Source organism: Geotrypetes seraphini, chromosome 1 (genome assembly GCF_902459505.1).
Source record: "Geotrypetes seraphini chromosome 1, aGeoSer1.1, whole genome shotgun sequence".
Classification (NCBI taxonomy): domain Eukaryota; kingdom Metazoa; phylum Chordata; class Amphibia; order Gymnophiona; family Dermophiidae; genus Geotrypetes; species Geotrypetes seraphini.
In genome coordinates this window covers 436,172,411-436,199,819 of record NC_047084.1, presented here as the reverse complement: position 1 = coordinate 436,199,819, position 27,409 = coordinate 436,172,411, and the positions used below count along the sequence as shown (strand labels likewise).

General features: G+C 42.3%; 1 protein-coding gene across 2 annotated transcripts; it reads left to right on the top strand.

Moving 5' to 3' along the window:
* The first annotated feature begins 11,156 nt into the window (after positions 1-11,156).
* LOC117362872 (perilipin-2-like) lies at positions 11,157-22,489 on the top strand. Of its 2 annotated transcripts, none has more exons than XM_033950030.1 (8): positions 11,157-11,241; positions 12,379-12,412; positions 12,495-12,690; positions 16,090-16,172; positions 16,979-17,198; positions 18,968-19,143; positions 19,492-19,581; positions 21,833-22,489. In XM_033950030.1, exons 2-8 carry the CDS (start codon positions 12,383-12,385, stop codon positions 22,181-22,183), a joined length of 1,146 nt encoding a protein of 381 aa, XP_033805921.1. In that variant the 5' UTR covers positions 11,157-11,241; positions 12,379-12,382; the 3' UTR covers positions 22,184-22,489. The 2 variants fall into 2 exon arrangements, with proteins under 2 accessions (XP_033805921.1, XP_033805876.1); XM_033949985.1 differs by having other exon boundaries at positions 21,830-22,489.
* Positions 22,490-27,409: the final 4,920 nt, after the last annotated feature.

The following is a 27,409-nucleotide window of genomic DNA, read 5'->3' as shown; positions in this document are numbered from 1 at the left end:
CCTGGACACATGGCCTTGCCTTGTTCCATCAGCCCTGCCCCCAGCCCCACCCCCACAGATTTCTTTTCTTCCCCAATGAGCTCCAGCCGCTTCTGGAGGGCCTGGAGCATGCACGGATGTGTGTGATATCATCCACGCATGCTCAGAGGCCCTCCAGATGCGGCCAGTGCTCATCAGGGCTTTCCAAAACCTGGACAAACTGCCAGGTTTACGAAAGTCTGTCTGGGCACCTGGATAGTCCTCTAAAAAGAGGACATAAGAACATAAGAATTTGCCTCCGCTGGGTCAGACCAAAGGTCCATCACGCCCAGCAGTCCGCACCCGCGGCGGCCCATCAGGTCCATGACCTGTCAGGTTATCATGATTTAGCCCTATAGCCCCCTTGTTTTTATCTATACTTTCCATGCTGATATCTACCCCTATCTGTATCCCTCAATCCTCCTATCCTTCAGGAATCCATCCCCTATCCTTCAGGAATCCATCCAATCCCTCTTTGAATCCCCGTAGCATACTCTGCCCGACCACTTCCTCCGGGAGCGCGTTTCATGTGTCCACAACCCTCTGTGTAAAGAAGAACCTCCTGGCATTGGTTTTAAACTTGCCCCTTCGAGTTTCTCCGAGTGCCCTCTTGTGTTTGTGGTTCCCCGTTGTTTGAAGAATCTATCCTTGTCTACCTTCTCCATGCCCTTCATGATCTTGAAAGTTTCTATCATGTCTCCCCTAAGCCTCCTCTTTTCCAGGGAGAAGAGCCCCAGCTTGTCCAGCCTGTCAGTGTATGAACAGTCCTCCATACCAATTATCATTTTCGTAGCTCTTCTCTGGACCTTCTCAAGTATCGCCATGTCTTTCTTGAGGTACGGCAACCAATATTGGACGCTAGTACTCCAGATGCGGGCGCACCATTGCACGATACAGTGGCATGATGACTTCCTTTGTCCTGGTTGTAATTCCCTTCTTAATGATGCCCAGCATTCTGTTAGCTTTCTTCGAGGCCGCTGCACATTGCGCTGATGATTTCATTGTTGTGTCCACCAGTACACCCAAGTCCTTTTCAAGATTACTCTCCCCCAGCAATGTTCCCCCCATTTTGTAGCTGAACCTCGGGTTTCTTTTTCCTATATGCATGACCATGCATTTTTCTATGTTAAAGCACATTTGCCATTTGTTTGCCCACTCTTCCAGTTTGCTTAGGTCCCTTTGCAGGTCTTCGCACTCCTCTGTGTTCCTAACTCTGCTGCAGAGTTTGGTGTCATCAGCAAATTTTATAACTTCACACCTCGTCCCCGTTTCCAAGTCTTCGATAAATATATTGAACAGCAGTGGTCCCAGCACCGACCCCTGCAGAACACCGCTCGTGACTCTCTGCCAGTCGGAGTATTTGCCCTTCACTCCAACCCTTTGCTTTCTGCCAGCCAACCAATGCCTGATCCATCTGTGTACATCCCCTCCCACCCCATGGTTCCACAGCTTCTTAAGTAGCTGCTCATGAGGCACCTTGTCAAAGGCCTTTTGGAAGTCGAGATAAATGATATCTATGGATTCCCCTTTGTCCATCTGGCTGTTTATCCCTTCAAAGAAGTGCAGTAGGTTTGTTTGACACGATCTTCCCTTGCAGAAGCCATGTTGGCTCGGTTTCAGCTGTCCATTTCTTTCTATGTGTTCACAGATGCTATCCTTTATTAATGCTTCCATCATCTTGCCCAGAACCGAAGTCAAGCTCACCGGCCTGTAGTTCCCTGGGTCACCCCTCGATCCCTTTTTAAAGATAGGTGTGACATTTGCTAGCTTCCAGTCCTCCGGTACCTTCCCAGTGCTTAAGGATAGATTACAGATTTGTCGAAGTGTGTCCGCTATTTCCGTCCTCAGTTCTTTTAGTACCCTTGGGTGGATTCCGTCCGGGCCCAGTGATTTGTCACTTTTCAGTCTGTCTATCTGTCGGAGGACATCCTCATAGCTTACCTCTAAGGTCTCCAGTTTTTCATCCTGATCCCCACTTATGGTCTCCTCGGATTCCGGTACATTGGAGGTGTCCTCACTTGTGAAGACTGACGAGAATAACCGGTTTAGCCTATCGGCTACCTCTTTTTCCTCTTTAACCACTCCCTCTCTGTCTCCATCATCTAACGGGCCCACCTCCTCCCTCGCTGGTTGTTTCCCTTTCACGTATTTGAAGAACGCTTTGAAGTTCCTTTTTCCCCAGCAAGCCTCTCTTTGTATTGTCTCTTAGCATTTCTAACCACTCAATGACATTCCTTTTGGTGTTTTTTGTGTTCCTTCCGGTTTTCCTCAGTTTGATCCTTTTTCCATGTTCGGAAAGACACTTTCTTGTCACCTATCGCCTTCTTTACTTCTTTTGTTATCCATACTGGGTCTTTTGTTCGATTTTTTTTTTGCACCCCTTCCTAAACCTGGGGATGTACAGGTTTTGTGCTTCTTGCACCGTGTCCCTGAGAAGGGACCATGCTTCCTCTACGGTCCCCATCTTTCTAGAGCTGTTTCTGAGTTTCTTTCTCACCATTTTCCTCATAACATCGTAGTTCCCTTTCCTGAAGTTGAGTGCTGTCGATGTGGTTCTCTTCACCCTTGAGGTCCCTACTTCTAATTTATACCGGATCATGTTGTGATCGCTGTTGCCTAGAGGCCCTACTACTTCCACCTCCTTTGCAGGTCCCCCTAATCCGTTGAGGATTAGGTCGAGAGTGGCGTCCCCTCGCGTTGGTCCCTTGACTAGCTGTTCCATGAAGCAGTCCCTCACGGCCTCTAGGAATTCCTCTTCACTTGCGCAGTTAGAGTGACCAATACTCCAGTCAATCCCTGGGTAGTTGAAGTCCCCCTTCACCATAACAATTCTGCTTTTGCACTCCCGTCTCAATTCTGCTTCCAGGTCTGGGTTTTCCTGGCAGGCCAACAACAGCAGGCTCATCTCACTGACACTGCTGGGCTGCCTAAAGTTTTAAAATTTCAGCAGAGAAGTCTTTACCAGACTTTCACTGAAACTTCGCAGGGACTCCTCAAAATGGCCAAGCACTGCTGAACTCACTGAGTTATGTTGGTACTTGTCTAAGGCTCCCCTTCAATTAACCCTTACTTCTGTAATCTTAGTGTTATCAGCCAGACTCTCTAGCTTTTTGAATAACTATCTTTAATAACTTGAAGTAAAGAATAAATACTCACAGTCTGATGATTTCAAGGCAGTCCAAGTTTGTTTACAGAATCTTCTTAACCAGCACATCCTATCCAAAGGGAAGCTGGGAGTTTGTCCATACACCTTGTGAGGAATAACATTGTGCTCCAGACTTAGATACTAAACCTAAGCTGTATTAGGCTAGCGGAAATAAAAGGAGAAAATCTGATGAGAGGATAATGTTAGACCCAAGTTTTCATGCAGTCATGTGGTCTCACAAAATGGCCACTGTTCTCTCTTAGACTGAAGAAGAAGGTGGGCTCCAGTAAGCTGCATTCACACCCTCAAGGAGTAGCTATGCACTCTGGGAGATTTTAGAACAGACAATCTATATATTTGTCTTATACAAGAAACTGCCCCATGAAATGGGGGCAGAACACCACAGGATCTTAATATCCCCATCCCGTCCCCGTGAGTTCTGTCCCTGTCCCATTCATATAAGCTTTGCCTTAACCGTCCAAGCCTCAAACACTTATGATGAAGACAGAGCTTGCAGGAATGGGGCAGGGACTAGGACAGATCTCACTGAGATGGGATAGGAAATTGAGATCCTGTGTCATTTTCTAGTCCTTGGACACTTCTAGAGGAACTTGTACCAGACCCTAAGGCCACACCCTGGAAGATTCTAGCAGTGAAAGAAGTTAGTGGCCCCTCATAACAGAGGATAGCACTCTAGAGAAGGAACTCACTGAAGGCCAGATTCTCAAAATTTAAGGTTGCCTTTAATTCAGAGGCTAAACCGGTTCCATCCGGTTTAGCGTGTATGTATTGTAGCGGTGGATTATCAAAACGGCTTACAGGTCTTTTCTGAGTCTTCTAGCAGTCTCTGATACTGCTATGCAAATGTAGTACAACAAAGTCATTAATATTAAAATGAGCACTCTGAGCGATGCTCTATCATCGCCATGTGATTCCCCAACCTTGATGTGCAACATTTACAGCCAAAATTTGCTGACAGGTCTGAGCTGTCAAAGCCTTACTTTCTAATCAGTGCCTGAGCGCTGATTGGCTCAGGCACTGACAGGAAAGTAAGTTTGACAGCTCAGATCCCCCACCCCACTCCAACGCAAATTAAAATAAAAAAAATGCAAACCCCAAATCGAAGATCAGCAGGAGAGATGCCCACTCTCTCCCACCATGCTTACACAATCCCCCAACTCTACCTCCCCTCCTACCTTCACCCAGGGTCTCAGCATGTCTAAAACCAACCCTGAGAGGAGGAGCACAGGGGGTTCGCAGGGGAGGGTGGTTCTTAGAGAGATGCTCGACTGCAGGAATGGGAAGTAAAAAAAAAAAAAAGGAAAGATGCCAGAACTTCAGGGAGGGAAGGGAAAGGGAAGGACAGCAGAGGAGAGGGCAGAGATGCCAGACCACAGTGAGGAGAAGGTGGAGGGAAGGGGAGAAGGGGGGATACCAGACCACAAGAAGGGAGAAAAGGAAAGAAAGAGATGTTGGACTACTGGAGTGTGGAGGGAAGGAGAGACATGCCAGACCAGATAAGGAGGAGAGAAGAAAGAAGGGGAAGAGAAGGAGGACAGAGATGCCAGACCACAGGTCAGAAAGGAGGAGGAATAGCCCTATACGTAAAAGAAAGCATACAATCGACAAGAATGGACACAGCGGAGATGATCAACAAACTGGAATCGCTATGGGTTAAAATACCGGGTAGGAAAGGGCATGAAATAAAGATGGGCCTATACTATCGTCCACCCGGGCAAACCGGAGATAGCGATAAAGAAATGGATGCCGAGATGAAGCGAGAATGCAAAAGTGGTTACACAGTTGTTATGGGAGACTTCAACTATCCTGGGATAGACTGGAGTCTTGGAAGCTCAAGATGCACTAGGGAGACAGAATTCCTGGAGGCTATACAAGATTGCTTCATGGAGCAGCTTGTTAGAGAACCGACGAGAGGAAATGCCACTCTGGATTTAATCCTAAATGGACTAAGGGGACCTGCAAAGGAAGTGGAAGTAGTGGGACCGTTGGGAAACAGTGATCATAATATGATCAAGTTCAAGGTTGAAGTAGGCATACCGAACGGAAAGAGAACCATAGCGACATCTTTCAACTTCAGGAAAGGAAACTATGAAGCAATGAGGGAAATGGTAAGGAAGAAACTTAGGAACACTTCCAAAAAATGGCAAACAGTAGAACATGCCTGGTCTTTTTTCAAAGACACAGTGAGCGAGGCACAAAATCTGCACATCCCCAGATTCAGAAAGGGGTGCAAAAAGGGTCGAACAAAAGACCCAGTATGGATGACTAAAATAGTGAAGGATGCGATAGGCAATAAGAAAAATTCATTCAGGGAATGGAAAAAGGACAAAACTGAAGGGAACCAGAAGGAGCACAGGAAGTATCAAAAAGAATGTCACCGTGTGGTTCGAAAAGCCAAAAGAGAGTATGAAGAGAGGCTAGCCAGGGAGGCACGAAATTTCAAACCGTTCTTCAGATATGTTAAAGGGAAACAGCTAGCTAGGGAGGAGGTAGGACCGCTGGACGAAGGAGACAGGAAGGGAGCGGTGAAGGAGGAGAAAAAAGTTGCAGAAAGACTCAACATGTTCTTCTCGTCTGTATTTACAAACGAAGACACAACCAACATACCGGAACCTGAACAAATATTCAATGGAAATCAAGCAGAAAAATTAACATCCATGGAAGTGAGCCTTGATGATGTACACAGGCAGATAGAAAAACTTAAAACTGACAAATCCCCAGGTCCGGACGGAATCCATCCCAGGGTTCTGAAGGAATTAAAGGAGGAGATAGCGGAACTACTGCAGCAAATTTGCAACCTATCCTTGAAAACAGGCATGATCCCGGAGGATTGGAAGATAGCCAATGTCACGCCCATCTTTAAAAAGGGATCAAGAGGTGACCCGGGAAACTACAGACCAGTGAGTTTGACCTCGGTTCCGGGGAAACTGACGGAAGCACTGATTAAAGAACACATCGATGAACATCTGGAAAGAAACGAACTTTTGAAAACAACCCAACATGGTTTCTGCAGGGGGAGATCGTGCCTAACCAACTTATTGCACTTCTTCGAAGGAATTAACAAACGGATGGACAGAGGAGACCCCATAGACATCATATACCTTGATTTCCAAAAAGCCTTTGACAAGGTGCCTCACGAACGTCTACTCCGGAAACTGAAGAACCATGGAGTGGACGGAGACGTACATAGATGGATCAGAAACTGGTTGGCGGGTAGGAAACAGAGGGTAGGGGTGAAGGGCCACTACTCGGACTGGATGGGGGTCACGAGTGGTGTTCCGCAGGGCTCAGTGCTCGGGCCGCTGCTATTTAATATATTCATAAATGATCTAGAAACAGGCACGAAGTGTGAGATAATAAAATTTGCGGACGATACAAAACTATTTAGTGGAGCTGGGACTAAAGAGGAATGCGAAGAATTGCAAAGGGACTTGAACAAATTGGGGGAATGGGCGGCGAGATGGCAGATGAAGTTCAACATTGAGAAATGTAAAGTATTGCATGTTGGAAACAGAAACCCGAGGTACAACTATACGATGGGAGGGATATTATTGAATGAGAGCAACCAAGAAAGGGACTTGGGGGTAATGGTGGACATGACAATGAAGCCGACGGCACAGTGCGCAACAGCCGCTAAGAAAGCAAATAGAATGCTAGGCATAATCAAGAAGGGTATTACAACAAGGACAAAAGAAGTTATCCTGCCATTGTATCGGGCGATGGTGCGCCCGCATCTGGAATACTGCGTCCAATATTGGTCTCCGTACCTTAGGAAGGATATGGCATTACTCGAGAGGGTTCAGAGGAGAGCGACACGCTTGATAAAAGGGATGGAAAACCTCTCATACGCTGAGAGATTGGAGAAACTGGGTCTCTTTTCCCTGGAGAAGAGGAGACTTAGAGGGGATATGATAGAGACTTATAAGATCATGAAGGGCATAGAGAGAGTAGAGAAGGACAGATTCTTCAAACTTTCGAAAAATAAAAGAACAAGAGGACACTTGGAAAAGTTGAAAGGGGACAGATTTAAAACGAATGCTAGGAAGTTCTTCTTTACCCAACGAGTGGTGGACACCTGGAATGCGCTTCCAGAGGGAGTAATAGGGCAGAGTACAGTACAGGGGTTTAAGAAAGGATTGGACAATTTCCTGCTGGAAAAGGGGATAGAGGGGTATAAATAGAGGATTACTGCACAGGTCCTGGACCTGTTGGGCCGCCGCGTGAGCGGACTGCTGGGCATGATGGACCTCAGGTCTGACCCAGCAGAGGCATTGCTTATGTTCTTATGTTATGTTCAAAGGGGAAGGAGGGGAGAATGATGCCAGACTGTGGGAAGGAGAGGAGAAAGATGTCAGACCACCAGATGAGGAGAGAGAGGGAGGAGATGCTGCAGTGATGGGAGGGGAAGGGAAGAGAGATGGAAAAAAATGCTGTTTAAGAAAAGATAGGAATAGGGGAGAAGAAAGAGGGAGGAGATGATACATATGGATGGAGGGGAAAGGAAGGGCAGAGAGAAGGAGTGGATGATGCACATGGATAGATGGGAAGGGAAGTCATGGAAAAGTAGAAAGATTTGAGAAGGAAGCAGAAAAATTGAAGAAATTTGAATATTAAAAGTTAATACCAGATGTAGGGCAGAAAGTGAAGAAGGAGAGAAAAACAGCAAATGGATAAGAAGGCTCTGGCAGTGGGGTAGCGAGGGTGAGAGATACCTGGGGTGGTGGCGCCCCATCCCAACATTGCTGCGCACTTGCACCACTTCCCTTCCCCTGTACCTCTGTAACATTCCTGGTGCAAGCATCAACCCCCAACCTGCATGTTGTGCCTGCATGGGCTCTCCCTCCGCTGTCACTTGCTAGGCGTGGGTCCAGAAAGTGACATCAGAAGAAGACCCAACATAGGCTTGTCAGCAGGTTGGGGGTTGCTGCTCATGCCAGGAACGTTACAGAGGTATGGGGAAAGGGAAGCAGCGCGAACACATGGCAGTGTGGGGGGGGGGGCATAGAGGAGGACAGGTGCCACCCCCCTTACTATGCCCTGAAAACATAGTTAAGAGCCCAGAGAGAAGTATGTGCAGCCAAAGACTGGGAAAAAGATGATTAGAAAAATAAAATCACCAGACAACAAAGGTAGGAAAAATGATTTTATTTTAAATTGAGGGATTGAAGATTTACAACTGCTGTCTATATTTTGCACTGTTCAGGAAGAAATGCATCTCTTTCTACTGTATTTCTCTGGTGTACTGCACAGAGTTTGGCATCAGAGGGTTTTGTTTGCATATATTAGGACTTTGTGTTTGTGGTCCTGTATTTGCATAGGGTTTATCTGTGTTCTGCATGTGTGATCAAGGCCAGGTGTTCTGGTAGGAATGAATGCCGTGAAGCATTATTGGTGTCATGGCCCAAAGTAGAAATATATTTGGCAGCTTTCCTTCACCTCTTTTAGACCCAAAATGGCCTTCATTTAAAAATTAGTAAGACCACTGGATTAGAGGAACTTGGGGGGTCTTTATCTACCATCATTTACTGGGTTTCTGTATTGTTCTATGTAATAGGGAAGAGGTTGGTAATGAGATTGTAAGTTTAACACAGACACCAGTAACCTATGTACCCACCTGAAAATCACCTACAGTCCCACCACATGGGAAACCTTGCTACACCATAACTGGAATGATCAGTCTGAAATCTAAGAACAGTAGGTGACATCTAAAGTATTGCACCTGCCACAGAAATTGCAACTTTTCTTGTAGTACCAAGTTTAGTTTGTGTCAAAGTAGAAATGCATCATTTTACAGTTCCTACAGATCTAGCACCATAGGACAGCTCAAATATTTGAGGCAACTTAGCAGAATACTCTGGTTTACAATCACACAAGACACAATGAAATAAAAATCAAATCCTTAATTTGCTGCCTCACTGGAAGCTGGTGCAGTTCCCTAAGAACAGGGGGGGAATATGAGATTCTTATAGAGAACCAGTCAACCAGCAGGCAGCTGCAGACAGAGCAAAACAGAGTTGCCTTGAAGTTTTCTGAGTCTCATCTTTAAAAGGCAGCTGAAATTGTAGCATGAATTTGATCAATGCAAAAGGATGGTGAATCTACATACAGCCCAGTCTTATATATATATATATATAATTTTTATTGATAAAGCAGCCAAAATCACATCAAGAAACAAAAGTCATAATACAGGATTATACAAAGGCAATGCAAACAGTCCAGGAAGGTAACAGTAAACAATCAGGAAAAATCAGCAGGGCCATGCCCACCAATGGAATACCCACGAGAGACAAGGGTAGAATAGTAGATCCTGTAGAGAAATATATATAACCTCCAACAATAGGGCAGTCACCCTCCTGGAGAACTAGCCAGGGCTGCAATAACAATTTTTGAATAGAAAAACCCCGGTCCCCACACCCACCCACAACCATTCCAACAGACAACAGCCAGCAATGCGTACTCTACTAACCACACCAAATAAACCCGGAACATACCCCCACACGTACACCAACCAGACACACACCAAGCATACCGGCTTGAGAGTAGGCATACAGTAGCGCATCCCTGAGATCCATCCAAGCAGAATCACGGCTGGGCCGCGGAAACAGCCGCCTCAGCCGCCATCCCAGTCTTAAGCAGCAGTTCTTCATAACTAAACTCCACTGGCCTCTGACTCAATTCACCCATAGCAGTCTGGTCATTTTCAAACTTAATATGAATCTACTAGAAGTCATCCAACTATAAACTTGTTTCAAACAATAAATTGGCTAACTTCTAACGGTATCTGTACACTGTCTATCCAGAATCTCTAACCTCTGTCATGTAAATGCAGCACTGGTAGTTAAATCATAGAGATTAGCCTAACATGGCCGAAGGTAAGGACCCTTGCAGAACCCCAGGGGTAAGTTTTCTACAGCAATATTCTGAATTACCAGAAATCACTTTCTGCTCCCTTTTAGACAAAAATCTGTAAACCACAAAGATACAATTCTCTATTAAACCAAATGCATACAATCAATCAACTGTATGCAAAGCTGCAGAAATATCAAACAGAAGCAATGCAGCAGACCCATGTTATCCACAATACTATCAATATGATGTCTTAAACCCTTGGTCTTCCCTACCTTTCAGAGCACACTGCCAAAACTCTTATCCCCTCGCATTTCAATTAGTGCAATTTGTTCCTCACAGGTATGTGCTTGCTGCAAGAAGCTAATATATACAGCTGTGATATTCAGCCATTATTATACCTTCTTAGAGCCCTGTTGAAGCATGTGAAGATGACTGTGATGCAGCATGAAACAGCCATTGGTAGGGTTACCATATGGCTCCAGAAAAAGGACATATTGAGACATCCAGGTTTTACTTCTATTGCTTGCAATAGAAATAAAGCCCGGACGTCTCAATCCATCCTCCTTTTTCTGGAGCCATATGGTAACCCTAGATTGGGAATTTGGGTCATGTATTTATGTCCTTAAAGGAATCAGAATTTGCGCTTACCACTGGTGAGATCATTGGCAACCAGTCCTTGAGACACACCCAACCACTTAGGTTTTCAGGATATCCATAATAAATATGCATGAGTTAAATTTGAATACACTACATCCAATGTATGCAAATCTAATGCATATTCTTCTGGATATCCTGAAAACCTGACTGGCTGGGTATTTTCCCAAGGAATGGGGTCATGAGTCAAAATGATCAATTTTTCTACAAGAGATCGTTTATATGGCCTTTGTCATTGTATTAAAAAAAACAACAACAAAAAAAAAACTAACCCATTTGGAGACATTGCTCCCAATCATTTCATGTATTTTACATGTTCTTAGAAAAACAAAACAAGGGAGATGGTAAAGATAACCTGAACCATAAAAACAAACAAGCTAAGGAAGAAAAAGCAGGAGGGGAGAAAGAGCTAAACAGTGGAAAATATCCAGAGAAGTCTAGAGGCAGGGAAATGGTTAATCCCTAGAGCCCCGCCCCTTCATTCCTATAAAAAGAAGATGGGCAAGAAAGAGAACGAGTTTCTTTGTTAAAGTGCGTTTGTTCCAAGAAGGAAGGTAATAGTTAACCATTAGTATTTTATCTTCTGTTTAAGATGATCTTGTTGTTTTAAACGTAACCTTGTTTTCTCCCGTATGAATGTTTATCTGTGGGTGGGAGTCAGGGTATTACAGAATCTAATATTAAGAAGATGAAAAGTGAAAGCTTTCTTTCTAGGTGTTTTGTAGTATTTGTATTGGGAGAATGCAATGCATGCAGGACATTCAGAAGCCAGATCTACTGAACTGCACTTTCTGTAGATGTAAATTTTATTTTTAAGGCAATGTAGCCTTTATCCCAGTCTTTAACGTCATGAACTAGTTTATATACAGCCTTTCTTCCAGCCCCGGGCTATACTTGATATGATAAGACACTTAATGGTGTGCTATTGTTGGTTACTTGTACTAACCTGCTCTAAACACCACCATGAAAGTTACTTGCCAGTGGGAAACTGTATTAATCTATAACTATTCTTAAGCTGGGGATCCCCCTCCCCTTGCTTTCTGCTATTTCTAATTATAGTAGAGTTCTTAACACATTTTCTATCTATGTTCTTTATTATGTTTTCATAATACAGGTTTAAAACTCTAGGCCCAATGTAGTAGCACCTGGCTTTCCAGGTTCACTAATTGCCAAATGGTCCTGCCCTACATAAGCTCTGGCAAAGTGAAAGTCGCATATTCTGGTGTTTGTTTGCCATGGCCCATGGATGCTTGTAGAATGGTGTCCAATTCTCATCAGATTTTGTAACCTATTTAAGTACATAATATGTAAGTCCTGTAGTTCATGCATATTTATTAATGTATTTTAAACCAGGCTTGTCAGTCTCCATTAATACATAAATGGTCAGTGTAGTCACCTGCTAGCTATAACACTGAATGTTAGGCTGCACTTCTGGAAGCAAGGGGTGGGGTCCAGGAAGTTGATTGTTGGGTAGATCAGGTCCTTTATAACAGCTGATGTGGTCTTGTAAGAATTATAGTTACTAAGATTTTTTTTTGTGCTTTAAAAGATGACATTAATATAAATGATTAGAGAGACAGCATTTGTTACATTTTGTCATCTTCTAAAATTATTTATCGCACAAGCACTGATTTACCTAAACTACTATCCTTTTTTTTTTTTTCTAAATTAATTTTATTTTCCCTTTAAAGAGAAATGGCTTCAGTAGCAGCTGTAACTCAACAGGTAAGTAAGAGGTTTGAGAGTTTGTTTATTTGATGGTTTTCAGCCATGGGATTTCTAATATTATGTAATTCTTGCTTGACAGAATGTGGTGGTGAGGGTGGTTAACCTGCCACTTGTCAGCTCTACCTGTGCAATGGTGTTATCTGCTTACACCAGCACAAAAGAGAACCACCCCTACTTGAAGTCTGCCTGTGAGGTTGCAGAGAAGAGGTTAAAGATCATCACTGCTGTAGCCCTCACAAGTGCAAAGCCTGTCATCCAAAAGCTGGAGCCAAAAAGTAAGTGATCACCTAATCGGGGAGTCTGCTTTAAACTGACAAAGCAGATATCAAGGCATGTGGTTGGTTTGTGGAGGTAGAAATTCAGTAATACAATAACAGAAGGCAATTCTTCCCCTTAACATGGGGGTGTAGGGGGGGTGTACATGAAAAATTCCATAAGGAGGCACTGTCATAATTATAATACTGTTTACTACAGTAGTACAGAGCAATGGTGAAAATCCACAAAGCTGGAATATCATCAAATGAATACTTTCTCACATTGTGAAGGAGCCTAAATCTTCATTTTTACAAACTTCAAACTGATTTTTCAGTGTTGCACTTTTTAATGTTTTGACCTTTCTGAGACTTGTATAACTTAGTAGGTCCAAGCAGAACTCCTCAAGCTCCCATAGACTGTACTTCATCTTTTTTTTTTTTTTTTTTTTTTAAATCTGTGCTTTGAGATAAATGAGCCCAAAGACGGTAGGGGCTAAGACCATAAACTTTTATAGCAGATCAAGCTTTCTGGAGGAGCTATGTGGTTAGAGCCACAGCCTCGGAACCCTGAGGTTGCGGGTTCAAATCCCATGCTGCTCCCTGTGACCATGGGCAAGTCACTTAATCCTTCACTGCCCAAGGTACATTAGACAAGATTGTGAGCTCACCAGGACAGATAGGAAAAATAACTTGACATACCTGTATATAAACCACTTTTTTGAGTGTACATACCCCCAGGTTCTGTATACTGTGACCAAAGTTGACTACAGATCTGTGCAAGTTAATTGGTACTTGATTTGACAATTAACAAGCAGTTATTGGCACGAATTAGAACTTTATAAGCATATATGGTGCATATAAATTTGTGTGGATCTAAAGAGGGTTTGGCCAGGGGAGGGGCATAGACAGGTCATGGGCATTCCTAAGTTAGGCATACTGTTAGAATATGCCTGATTGGCACATAATTTAGCAAAGGCATTTAGGTCTGGTTGTCATGGATAAATGACGGCACCTAAATGTTAAGCCACGCAGATGGGCATTACTTGTAGTCTATGCAGTTTAGCTTAAGGGCATTTTTTTGGCATTCTACAATATAGAATTGGGTCTATAGTGAGACATGGAAAAGGTAAAAATAGTATCTCATGCTTTCTAGCATCCCTGTCTTGCCATAGTGCAGGATTCCTCCAAAGGAGAGCTGAAATGGATCAGGAAGGAAAATGGGAGTTGACATGAGCTGTGAGCTAACTGTTGTCAATAGGAACTTCTACATGATAGGCAGGCATAGTTTTGGGTTTTTTTGGCCTGGAGTGCTTAAGAGTATTAGATGCTGTTAGGGACTTCCCCCACCAAGTACAGTATAATGCAACTTTTATATATACATATTTTCTTTTAAAGAACTTTTACCCTCATGGTCTAACTCTTTTGTGTGTGTGTGTTTCTATATTAATTGTAGTTCTCCTATTCCTTGCATGTAGGTTTGTAATGTGTCTTGTCTTCAATGTATTTTAAATAGGATGTACCCTTTTTATTTGTAAATCGCTTTGAAATTATTATATTGCGATTGAATCAAAAGCTTAATAAAACTTGAAACTACTTTTGCATATAAAGCTATCGCTAAGCTATAGTCTTCAGTGAAGAACAAGGAATTGACAAAAGGGTCTAGTATCAGCTATACTACAGTAACATTAAACTAGAAGACTTCCTTGGACTTACCTGGTGCTCCAGGTGGTAGAAACTAGAAAAGACAGAATCCCTTGGCCAGGACTTGAATCTGCAGAAAGTTTAGAGTTACTTAACTTTTTTGTTGTTGTGGTCTCTTAGACATATGTCCTGTTCCTCTAGTTACGTCTAGATCAGGGGTAGGCAATTCTGGTCGTTAAGAGCCACAGGCAGGTCAGGTTTTTCAGGATATTCAGAATGAATATGTATGAGCTGGATCTTCCTCTCAAGAAGGCAGTGCATGCAAATCCAGCTTGTGGATATCCTGAAAACCTGACCTGCCTGTGGCTCTGACTGGAATTGCCTGCCTTACCCCTCCCCCTGTCTAGATGAATGGCTGACTAGTGAACACAGGCACGCTTTAGTGAGTTGATCCCATTGTTCCTAGGGTGGTACCAGATGGATTAATGAGCCCAGTGGGGTTTTCTCTGCAGGACTCTTCTGCTTTTTGGGATATCACTTGAAGGGCTTCATTCTTGTCTTGCACATCAGCCTCTTAAGGCCTCATGTCATAGCTTGTAAAGGAGCAGGCTGCCATCCAGACTCGGCAAGCCCTCTTACATGCTCTTATCTTACCCCTAGCTCCTAGCAGAGGAAATTACCATGGGGGCAGGGGCTAATCCCTGCTGGTGCCTAAGCAGTTAGTCCTTCCAAAAACTGGCTAGAATACACAATTGGCTTGGGCAAGCTTGAAAACTAGGAACTGTCAGTAGTTAGTCTGCCACATACTATTTGATACGATCTCATCTGGTAGGCTACTTCAGCGCAACATAACTCCATAAGGCTGTCTAGATTTATTTTTTTCCCCCCAGTAATCTACACTTTAATTAGTCATTCATCAACCACAAATCTGGCATTTCATCCTTCATCTCTCGTAAGTGACCAGGCATGCAAACTACATGTGCTAATTATTTCTCCCTAAAAATTCTTCCAGAAGTTCATTAGGCAAAATAGCCCCCAAATTTATTTATTTATTTTTTTTTGGTGGATAGAGATCGCATCATTTTCTGAAATTTTGGTCAACCACAGAGCACCTTTTCATAATTCTCTAAAATGTTAATTTACTTCTGTGCTGCAAGAAGCTCCTTGTTAAAGGGGAGCAGTATGGATGCTTCCACAATCGATATCCTTGGCTCTAGTGTTTAATCCCATGACAATTTTGTTGCTAGGTGGTTTGCTGCTGCCTTACTTTAGACAGATCTTTGGGCTCTCCTGGGAATGCTTTTCACCCATAATGAGCCTGTTAGGTGGCTTTATCTACAGGTGTTGCAAGGGCATCATTGCCTAGTCTGTGCCATGCCCCCTTCAAGCACAAAACTTAAGTAGCATGGAATAGCTTTGTATATAGTTCGATGTTTAAGACATGTGACCCTTTCCTAGTCATAAACAATCTAGATATAGTTCTGTGTTCAAAAACTGGATATACTCTTCTGTGGCCTCTGAATAAACCAAATGATAGGCACTGGCCTTTCTGCCCAAGAAATCAAAGCATAGGTAACTTGTGTCCGCAGCCTTGCCCACTTTTTTAAAGTATGTGTTCTACTATATAATCTTCATTTTGTCTGGGAGTTTGTCTTGATCATCATAAAAGGAAATGGATGGTGTGAACTTTGCTAGGCAAAATTAAGGAAAATCATTTTAATATTTTAGCATTTATTAAGCAGTTTTCAAAATGTATTTTTTATGGGTTTCCTTTTACAGTTGCCCTTGCTAATAATTATGCCTGTATTGGCCTGGACAGAGTTGAAGCAAAGCTGCCCATCCTCCACCAGCCAGCTGATAAGGTGAGGTAGTATACCCCACTCATACTACTCTGAGCAAAGGGCTTAAACTAGCCATACTCCTGGGCCTGTTCTTGAAAGAAGGGAATTTCGGTGCATGAGAAATTCAGTTGCTACCATTTCTGACCTTGAATTAACAAGTTGCTCTTGTAGCGCTGTTTGGGGAGGAAGGATAACTGCAAGAATTCAGTTTTAAAGATAGTAATTGATACTGATGGACAGAATAATAAAGCTTGAAGCATTATGACCTGTAAAGTAACTTTATAGCTAATAGGTTGGGACTCCCCTCGCCAAAAGTTAATGTAGTCCTAAGACTTGTAAAAGCTTTCTCCACAAAGCTACAAACCAACTTCTGCAGTGAAGCTTAATGAGTCTAAGCCAAAATAAAACTTACTCTGCATCCAACATGGTGAGCTAAAAACCTTTGTTCACAATTCCTCATCTGAGAGAGTGCAAGTCCTAGGATGACAAAACTAAACTGTGCCCTCCCATGTATTCACAATCTTGTAATTTTCCAAGCAAACTCAACCATGTAATTTGCACCCTTTCCTGGAAATGTCCAGTTATCTTCTCTAATCTGCCTAGAACTGCAAGGTATAAGCGGAATGGAAGTCACTAATGTATTTTGACCTGGCAAGTGTAAGAAGCAGCGCTGGTACACTTTGTCACGTCTTAACATCTAACCTCGCATTCTAGTCTCAATAGCTGGATAGGGCATAGGGTGGTGAGTCCTAAAATCAAATTGGAACTCAAAGCCATGTTCCTTTCTTGTCCAGCTGTAATTTTTCATTTTGATGTCATCTCTCTAGATAGCAGCTAATGCCACAGATTTGCTGATTCATGCTAAGGATTCTGTTGCCCATACAGTCAATGGAGTAATGGAAGTGACTAAGGCAACTGTGAGCAGCAGCGTGAACATTGTTCTGGGCAGCCACATGGTGCAGATGGTGAGCACTGGGGTAAATGCAGCACTGAACAAGTCTGAGGCTCTTGTGGACCATTATCTCCCTCTAACTGAAGAAGAAGCTGGTAAGGAAAGTATAAGTAGATTATCCACATCCACATCCTTAAGAGAAACTTCAGGCATTAACAAGTTGTACCACTTTCCTAACTTCAAGTGAATGTCACTCTGGTCTGGTCTCTCTAATGTGGCATTTATCTTAATGTTAACTAGTCTATATACAGTCTTTCTTTTAGGGTATACCATACCTGACTACATATACCCTAGAAAGAAGGGGTAGAAACACATTTTTACTACTTGAATGGTAATACTTACTCTGACATTTTTCCAGAGACAGAAGTGGTAAAACTATAGGACATACAATGTTGCAGGGTAGTAGCCTTAAAGTCAGAAAATATATTTTCACAGAGGGTGGGGGATGCCTGGAATGCCCTCTTGGTGGAGGTAGAGAAACCGTGACAGTTAAAATACACGGGACAGATCCATAGAGGATAGTATCAAAGCATAACTTGACAGAGCAACTATAATTTCAGTTATGATGCGTAAGTGATGCTCAAAATTGCAGATCCAGTAGTGGGGCAGTGTAGCCAATAGGACCTCTATGGTCTGTCCTTTTATATGGCAAGACCAGTATGGGCTGGAATAAGTTTTTTGAAGGCAACTCAGTGTCAGTTTGAAAGTGGCCCCCACAATATTAGATGATAGGGGTTAAGTGAATGCGTACTGACAAACGCTGGTCCCAGGTTCAGTTCCCTCACAGATGACTCACCAGGAAGTAGAATAATAGACACAACCAGAGGTGATTGTATAAAGAATATATTATAGAAATAGGCTTACAGAAAAGTAATATACATAAGCATTACAATTAAATAGAGAGCAGAGCAGTTTCCCTGCCATACAGTGTCCAGAAGGAAGCGTGAAGTTTCAGGGAAAGGGAGAGACAAGGGGGATGGTCTAAGCTTCGTTGTTCCATAGATAAAGAGAAGTATAGACAGAGAGAGGGAGAGCCAAGACCCCTCTCCTGATAGCTTGATAGAAAGAGAGCTACCTGTGTGTTGCAGAGAGGAGGCTTTTATACCTTGGAATCTTATTCTGAATAGAGAAAATATTGTATCTCCCAGTATCTTTCTGTTTAGAATTTGTAAACTGAGACAATGGTTAATTTAATTAACAAAGGAGGGTGAGAAACCTGATGGGATTAAGTCTCTGGCTTGATCTGTGCACCCTTGTCCTAAGCACCCTCTTAATCAGGCATTAACACCTTTTAGCTAGCCATGATTCAATCAGGGCTACTTGAAACTTAAAATATATCAATCAGGGCTACTTAAAACAGTTTCCCTGCACTAAGGGTCTATCTGCCTTCCCATGCCAGGGTCAGATTGATATAATCTCCCAGAGGCCTCTAGGCTGACACTCAGTATCTTGGAAATGGGGCCTGTGCAGGGCAGATTTCTTATAGTCTGAGCCCTGCAAATTTCATATCATCTGAGTAGAGATCTTGTATATCTCGGTGGGGAAGGAAAAAATATAGTGGAGCTTGGCAAATGTAGTTATTGCTTCGATTTGACTGTTGGGCAGACTGGATGGACCACACAGTTTTACTGTAGGCAAGAAGCTTAAATAGATCACCCAATGAATATTTAATTCCCTGTTTAGCTGTTTTCACTAGATGGTTCTACTTCAGCTGTGTAACCTGGAGATCTAGGTTTTGGACTAAAGGATTATATTGCTAGGTCTGTATGGGTTGGGTGAGAAGGAATGCTTTCAGATATCAAGTTGGGTGTCTCAACATGGTTTTACAACATAAGGCTTTTCGATTTTTTTTCTATTTTCATAGCCAAAGAAGTTACCAGAATTGAAGGATTTGAAGCTGCAACAAAGTCAAGCTACATTAGACTGGAGTTATTGTCCTCCAAGGTTTACAAGCGAGTTTATGAGCAGATCTTGATGAGCATCAAAGATGCCAAATGCAAGAGCCAGAATGCTTTAGTTCTACTATCCCACACCATTGGGGTAAGAATCTACTTGGATGAATTTGTGTGCACCAGAAACATGTAAAACTAAGACTTTTGGGATTGTAGTTAACAATGTTATGTTGTCCTTGGGGATTTTTAAGGCCCCAGGCTTGCACTTGAGCTTGAATTTAGAGTGATAAAAGGAACAAATTTTGTCCCTGTGGGATCTTGGTTTGTCCATACCATTCCTTCAAACTCCCTCTTAACTGCACAACCCTTGGAACACTTATCAGTTTGAGGCTTATGCAGATGAGGACAGAACTTGCAGGAATGGAATAGGGACAGTGCTTGTAGGGATGGGGAAAATTCATCCCTGTGCTGAAAGTATCTATTTGTTTTACATTAGATGGAGTATGCTCAGAAGAGGCTGCACCAGTCCTGGGTGGAATGGAAAAAAAGTGTAGAACAGATGGATGAAGAAATTCCCACCATAGAGGTGAAATATCAGATGTGTACATGTCTGATTAATGCTGTGCAAATACTAGGCAGTGCAGTGATTGCAGTGGACAGAGCCAGATTAAGCCATGGGCAATCTTTTTTTTTTTTTTTTTTTTTTTTTTTAATGTGACCAAATGGTTTTGGGGGAGGGGGTTCCTGTCCAATACAATTAAGGGATTACCATCTGGCTTTCATTAGTGTTGGGAGACTTGCTCCAACTTCAAAACATTTTGCAGTACTTGTCTTCATCCTGACCCCCCCCCCCCCATATTGCCACAGTGACCCTACTCTGCCACCTTCCACTGTCAGATTAGAGAATGACTGACAACTCGTAGTTCCATCCCCATAGATAACTGTGGGAAACCATCCTATGTCATTCTTTAGTGTCTCAACCTTGGTCCTTCTACACCAGCATTTTTCAGTGCAAGGCTTGAGGGTCATTGGCTGTTCCCATTCATAATCTGCTTCTTCCCTTTCTCATTTGACATAGAGATGTGCTGCCCACAGTTATCTGCAGGTTCGGGAACAGTAATGAATTTTGTCACCATGTTATCCTTTAGGCAGGATAAATCTAATGAGAAGTCAATGGGATGCAGGAATGGAGATTCAAAAAAGCTCTCAAGGCTACTGCTAGTTGTGACACTTCACTCTTCACTTCCTCCTACCCATTCAGCATGTCACCTCAAACCACTAACTTCCTCCTTTCTGCCATTGCCACTGCTGTGCCTCCAGGCCCATCAACTCACAGCAGCAACCAAAATGCCACTGTGCACATGGGCTGGAAGGCTCTTGTCCTTATTGGTTCTTTTTGGTTTCTGCTGCAAGTAGATGGCTCTAGAGTGGAGGTAAAGATAGTGGTGTCCCAACAAATATTTGGGGTAGCAATGGGGGCAAACACTTACACATTATGCCTACCACATCGTCCCTTCATACCTCTCCAACATAGCTGAATTAGCAATATTGACAACGGGGCCTCCTAGGCTTGAAGCTCTTCCCCCACCTCAACTAGTTCACAGCTATCAGATAACATTGGTTGAAATGGCTGTTATGTGCAATCTTGTATCATGCAGAATCCTTGGTTCTAGGTGGGTTACAGGCAACATATATAAATGTTAAATTTAACTGCTACATAACTTAATCACATTATCAAATTATACATAGTCTGAGGTAATCATTAATACCAGCTGACATTAACATCGTCTTGTTTCAGGTGACTTGTAGTATTAGTTGGCATCATTCAACAAACTCTTCTGTATGGGAGTATGTGGCATCTCGGTATAAACCTGAGGCACCAGTTCTGTATCGCTCCATATTCCCCAAAAGTAAAGCTATCCCCTGAATATTTAATACATAAAATATTCAAATTGTCTTATTGCCACTGGAATAGTAGATTCCTTCCATTGGCATACACTTGTTTTTAGAGCAGATGGGTTTTATGTGGTAACTATAGGTACAGTCCAGTAGCCTGAGCATTTTATCATCCTTGGCCCATAGCCTGCTTTACAAATAGAGAAATGTGTGTGAAATAACACAGCTCTTGCAAGGACACATTGGGTATCTTGTCACTGGATGTGGTCTTCACATGTATTCAATTCTGGAGGGAGGATATCTTGTCAGGTGAGCTTATGGGAAATAAGAATGGAGGAGATGCATGCTGGTTAGAGCTGCTTCCTCAAAACCCTGAGGTTGCAGGTTTGATCCCAACACTGTTCCTTGTGACCCTGAACAAGTCACTAACAGTAATGCCCCAGGTACCTGGGACAGATGAGAAACTGTACACCCCTCTGAACTTCCAAGATAGGCAATATATTAAATGTTTAACAGAAATGGAAAGTTGGGTTTTGGGGGGGATTTTTTTTGTGGGGGTTTTTTGGGGGGAGGTTAAACATAGGGAGGAGATATTGGAACTAGAACGTGAAATTTAAATGGGACAAGCTGCATCCGCATACTAGTCTGGAGTCATGTGTTTATATTAAAGGGAAAATATTGGGCAAAACTACAACCTGGCTTCACTAACATCATAGGGTTTCAGAACAACTTTTCTTTGTCTCCTTGACAAACTTGGAGTCAAATGAGGAATATTTTACTTGTATCCATTCCTAGTGCTTGGTCTCCTGTTGGATAGTGCTAAATGGTAATTATTGGTCACACTTAATATTGTCTTTGGTTAGGATCTGGAGCATGGCATACATACCTGTTTGAATAAACCAGATTTATACTGAGTTGTTTTGTTTTTATTCTTTAAGCAGTTGGAGTCACTCTGGCTATCTGCAGCCTATGACCTGAATTACCATCTTCAGAAAACCTGCCTCACCTTGGTACTGAGCATCCAAGACTTGCCCCAAAACATCCAGGACCAGATCCAGCGACTTTACACAATGGCTGGGAACATCTATCAGAATTTCCACTGGGCCACCACCTTCAGAAATGTGTCTGAGCAGCTCTTCATCAGCAGCAGAGGCCAGCTGAAGAAAATGAAGGGGAATCTGGATGAGGTGATGGATTATCTTGGTGAAACACCATTCAACTGGCTGTTGGGTCCCTTATACAGTCAGCTGCAGCATGCAGAACACAAAGGGGAGGAAGGAACCACCCAGTAAGATGGAACCTGCCAGAACATTTGCTCATCTGGCCAATTGTCACTGTCTAGCAGGCTGGAAAAGTACTTTAATCAGCTTTCATATATTCAGTAGCTGGCTGGCTTGTTGGAATGACTTTCATATTGCAGCAATTTTACATTCAAGGCTATAGTTGCCTCTGTTTGTGAGACAGGGTGTCTAGTTTGGTACGTCATAACTCGATGTCAAATTTTTTGCCAGAGTATTTTAGCATTTTGTGACATGTCTGGTATAGTATCTGAAACTGTAATTTATCACTTGTAATAAACATTCAGCAGTCAAATCTAAGCACATCTGATTTGTCTTTATTTAGCCCCAACAAAAAACTTAGCTTCTAATGAGGCTTCCAGTACAGGCAAGGTGTCATTTAGTGGTCCTCTTGTGAATCTCCTGTAGCCATGCTTTTAAAATAGGTTCAGAACAGAAACGGTATTAAATTTGGGTTTTACTCTGTTAGCAAAATCTCTCAACACTGCAATGTTGGCTTTGCTAGTCAAAGGACACTTAGCTTTCAGCAGTAACCACAAATTTCCTACCCTTCTTTACCTTCACACCACCTATCCCACTTCCACATAGCAATAAGCATGATTATGCATTTGCTCATTAATATACAACTCTTACCACTAACCACCAGTTATACTGTGTCTTGACAGAAAATTTTATCAAATATATCATAGACCAAACACTAAATAAGGCAAAAGGTCTCGAAGCCGCAGAGTGTACACACAACACACCAGGGCTATGAGTGAGCTAGAAATGAATCTTGGCTCCTCCCCCTCTCCCCATACACTTTTTTTTCATCAGCCAGAAAACCCGTTATCATACTACAGCGATTGTACTATGTATAAATTCAGCTAGACCATGGGTAGGCATTTCTGGTACTTGAGAACCAGGTCAGGTTTTCAGGATATCCACAATGAATATTATGAGATGGATTGGCATGCACTGCCTACTTGAGATGTAAATCTATCTCGTGGATATCCTGAAAACCTGACCTGGCTCCAGCTCTCAAGGACCATAATTGCCTACCCCTGAGCTGGACTGAACTTATCTTTGTATTGTATTGCTGTTCACAGTGCAGTCCGTTGGTGTTTCAGTCTCGGAGCTAGAGAAGAACACTAAAGCTGAATGTTAGTGTTGCCACTGTGTACACTCCGCAGCTTCTGAAGTCTTTTCCCTTCTTTAGTGTTTAGTCAGTGGTATATGACAGTGAATTTTCTGGCAAGACAACACAGTATATAACTTAGGGGTGTCAAAGTCCCTCTGAGGGCTGCAATCCAGTTGGTTTTCAGATACCCCAATGAATATGCATGAGATCTATTTGCATGCACTGCTTTCATTGTATGCTAATAGATCTCATGCATATTCATTAGGGAAATCCTAAAAACCTGACTGGATTGCAGCCCTTGACGAAGGACTTTGACACCCCTGGATAACTGGTTAGTGGTGTATTTCAATTTACTCCAGTTCCTCCATTGTGGAAAGTATTTTTTTTTTTTTTATTTATTCAGCTTTATTTTACATCAAAAGAAATTCTTTGATAAAGAAACATAATAATTCCCAATTGGAAATAAAATATTAAGTATACATATATATTACCATGTTAACAGTCCACTACTATGGGAGAGAGAAACAAACAATAATCAGGGATAGCTGATTTTAACATAAGAAAAATTATACATATCATAAGTACAGAGCATAACGGTTGTTACTAATTACTCGGTCTGGTTGGTGACTTCAGTGGGCATCTGAGGGGATACAGAAGCCGCTTTACCCTCCAAGAAAAATTGTAATTGATCAGGTTCATAAAAAACATATCTATTTGCTTGATAAGTAATACAACATTTACATGGAAAGCGTAGCTGAAAGGTAGCTCCTAATCCCAACACAGATTGACGTAACATTAGAAATTTTTTCCGACGCAACTGCGTCCATTTAGAAACATCTGGAAATACGGCTATTCTAGAACCATAAAATTCAACATTCTCAGCCCTAAAGAATAGACGAAGAACTGCTTCTTTGTCTTGTAAAAAGACAAAGGTCACAAGCAAAGTAGCCCTTTCAGAAATTTCAAGAGATGAAGACTCCAATAAATTTGTAATATCTAATTCAGTCTGTTGGTTTTCTATGTCCTGAGTCTTTAATTTTGGAGTATTTAGATAATATATTTTCTGTAAGGGAGGCAGTGAAGTCTCAGAAAATTTTAAGACTAAAGTTAGGAATTGATGAAAAAGTTCCTTAGGTGATTGTAGTCTGGTGACTGGAAAATTAATTAATCTCAAATTTAAATTCCTATTGGCATTTTCCAGATTTTCAATCTTCCTAGACAACATTGCTTTGTCTTTAACTTGATAATCAAAACTTTTTTGTAAATCAGAGACCTGTTGCTCAAATTTATCTAGTCTCTGGTCTTGATGTTGAATTTTCCCCTCAATCTCTTTCAAATGCAATGAGGAAGTATGCATAGTTGTAACAGTATAGGAGCATACCTTATGAAGGCTTTCAATAGCCTCCCAGAGTGCCTCCAAATCAATCACCATTGGTTTCTTCAATGGGGTCAGAAGAGAAACAGGAACCATCGGTGAAGTAATAGAATCCAGTTCAAATTTAGTTGTTCCATTAGCTGACCTTCCATGAGCTCCTAGTCCCCCAAACGCTGGCAATTGTTGTATAGGATCCAGCGAGACTGAAACTGCCTCCGGGGTCAAAGGTAAATCCGGCAGCGCAAGCGGAGTAAAAGATGTCCCCGCTACTTCCTGCAACGCCACCGGTGAACCCGACATTCTTCCAGGGCGTGGGGGGGCTCCCAGACCAATTGGGCTAAGCGAAACCTCGCTTCCCGAAGTCGAGATCAATCCCTCTCGACAAGCCGGAGCGCCCTGAACAACCGGGACAGCAAACGAAGTTATTGCTGTCTGGCGCGTTAGCGAAGAGACTGAAGAGGCAGGAAGAACACCTCTCTGTTTCCCTCTGCGTTTGGGCATGCTGAAAAGGTACGAAGCTATATTTCAAAGTACTTTAAATCCCCAGTGTAGAGAGAGCCTCGAGCTATGCGACTAGCTCCGTCGCCATCTTGATTCCCTCTCCCCGTGGAAAGTATTTTTCATTTTAAAGCATAGATATGTCTCAGATCATTTTTTTTTCCCTAAAACTACAATAGCATGTTCTGGTACCTATTCATGTTTGTTATAGGAAAGGGAATGAATTGGGTGTGGGGGAAGGAGCTAGTTGGCCTTTTTGAAAGGGCTTTCACATAATAAAAGCGGCTTCCTATACCTCTAAAGCAAAAGCTAGAACTACACAGCCTGTGGTATAAATGGCTTTTTTTAAACTCCCTCTGTTCATGTCCATTTACAAGTAAAAATACTTCATGGGATTATGCCCTAAAGCTTTCCAACAGGTTGCCTGGCCTGTAATTCAGCTTTACTACTTGCATCTTCTGTAGAAAAAAAAAAACTACAGTTCAATGGTTCTTATAAAAGGTGACATCCTATTGAATGAACTATGCAACATGGCTTTCATGCTTTACTGCAGTAAACCCTACTATAGGGGCATCTAACCAAGGCCTTCGCCAGGTCAAGATTTCCCAAACTGATGCATGAGATCTAGTTACATACAATGGAAGCAGTACATTCAAATAGATATCAATCAAATTCATTGGGGAAAATCCTGAAACCCAGCGATTGCAGGCCTTGGACTGATGTTGAACAATACTGGTATACAAGACCTAAGGTTAATGAAATTTGTTGTGCATATCTTAGCTGTCAAAGTGTTGGGCAAATTAAACCTTTTTTGAACTGACTGCATTATCCTGTCCTTTTTTTTTTCTTGCTAGTAGCTCATTACTAGAATAGGTCATCTAGTTCAGTGGTTCTTAAAGCTGTCATGGAGAACCCTCAGCCAACCAGGTTTTCAAGATACCCTAATGAATATGAATGAGGCAGATTTCCACGCTGGTCACCATCTATTATATGCATATCTACCTCATTCATATTCATTTGGATATCTTGAAAGCCACTGATCTGGTCTACTTCCCCAGTCTGCAATATTCATTCATGATCTAGTGACTTGTAGTACTTTAAATGTTAACCCCTCCAATTGAAGGATGCCACAAATTTAGGTTGCTTAAATAGCACAGATAGCACTTACCGGTATTTACATTTCCCAAGCACTAACAAAGAGCTGCTTCAGAAAAGAATCTCACCAACTTGAGGTGAGACTCCATATAAGTAAACATGCCTAGTTGAACTATGCAGGGTGAGACATTAATTAGTTTTCTGTCAAATTTTTGCATAAATAGGTAAAGTTACTTTAATAAACCCATTTTGCCAAATTGAAAATATAAAAGGGGCAGTTTAGCATAAAAGTATAAATGATATCAAATTGAGAAGGGAGGAGAAATTGAGTAAAAACAAATAGTACACGGGGCAGGGTGTGTTGAGGAAGAACATACCAGCTGGTATAATCTAATACAGTGGTCTCAAACCCTTAGTGGGGCCACATTTTGGATTTGTAGGTACTTGGAGGGTAGCAGAAAAAATAGTTGTCTTATTAAAGAAATGACAACTTTGCATGAGGTAAAACTATCTATCATTGGCTCCCAATAATCTCCAGAATCCATTTCAAATGTTCCTGCCTGGCTTTCAAGATCATTCACGGAATCCTGCCTCCTCTTATCCCACTGGCTTTCAACTCCTCCAGTCCTGACTCCTCAAGAACTGCCCAAAGGCTTAAACTAGCCTTCCCCTCTCCACGTGGCATCCACTATTCAGGCAAACTGGGAAAATCCCTTCTCTTCAAAATCACAGGTCTTTGGAACAACCTCACCACCCCGCTGCAGAACCTGAGCTCCCTTCAGTTATTCTGCAAACAACTGAAAACCTGGCTTTTCAGCAAATTGTAGCTCTATCCTTCCCCCCCTTCTACACATAAGTTCATGTAATCCTTTTTCTTCTTCTACCCACTATTTTAAGTTCTTGTAAACCGTGTCGAGCTCCATTCTCATGGAGATGATGCGGTATATAAACTTAAGGATTAAATTAGATTAGATTCCCCTGGGTTTGGGCGAGGCTATATTATAAAATCCAAATAACACCCTCAGTTGCGGAAGCCATCGCCTTCCCCAAAGCGATATGGTATATAGGCCAAGATGTCAACAAAACTGTTGGATTGTGGGGCAGGCCCAAAACATGTGACTCAAAGATGCAT

What these genes read in the sequence shown, in the direction of transcription:
- LOC117362872 (XM_033949985.1), top strand. Translation starts at nt 12,383, where the DNA reads ATGGCTTCAGTAGCAGCTGTAACTCAACAG. An exon ending in TACTATCCCACACCATTGGG is followed by an intron (nt 19,144 to 19,491) that starts GTAAGAATCTAC and finishes GTTTTACATTAG; the next exon opens with ATGGAGTATGCTCAGAAGAG. An exon ending in AAGAAATTCCCACCATAGAG is followed by an intron (nt 19,582 to 21,829) that starts GTGAAATATCAG and finishes TTATTCTTTAAG; the next exon opens with CAGTTGGAGTCACTCTGGCT.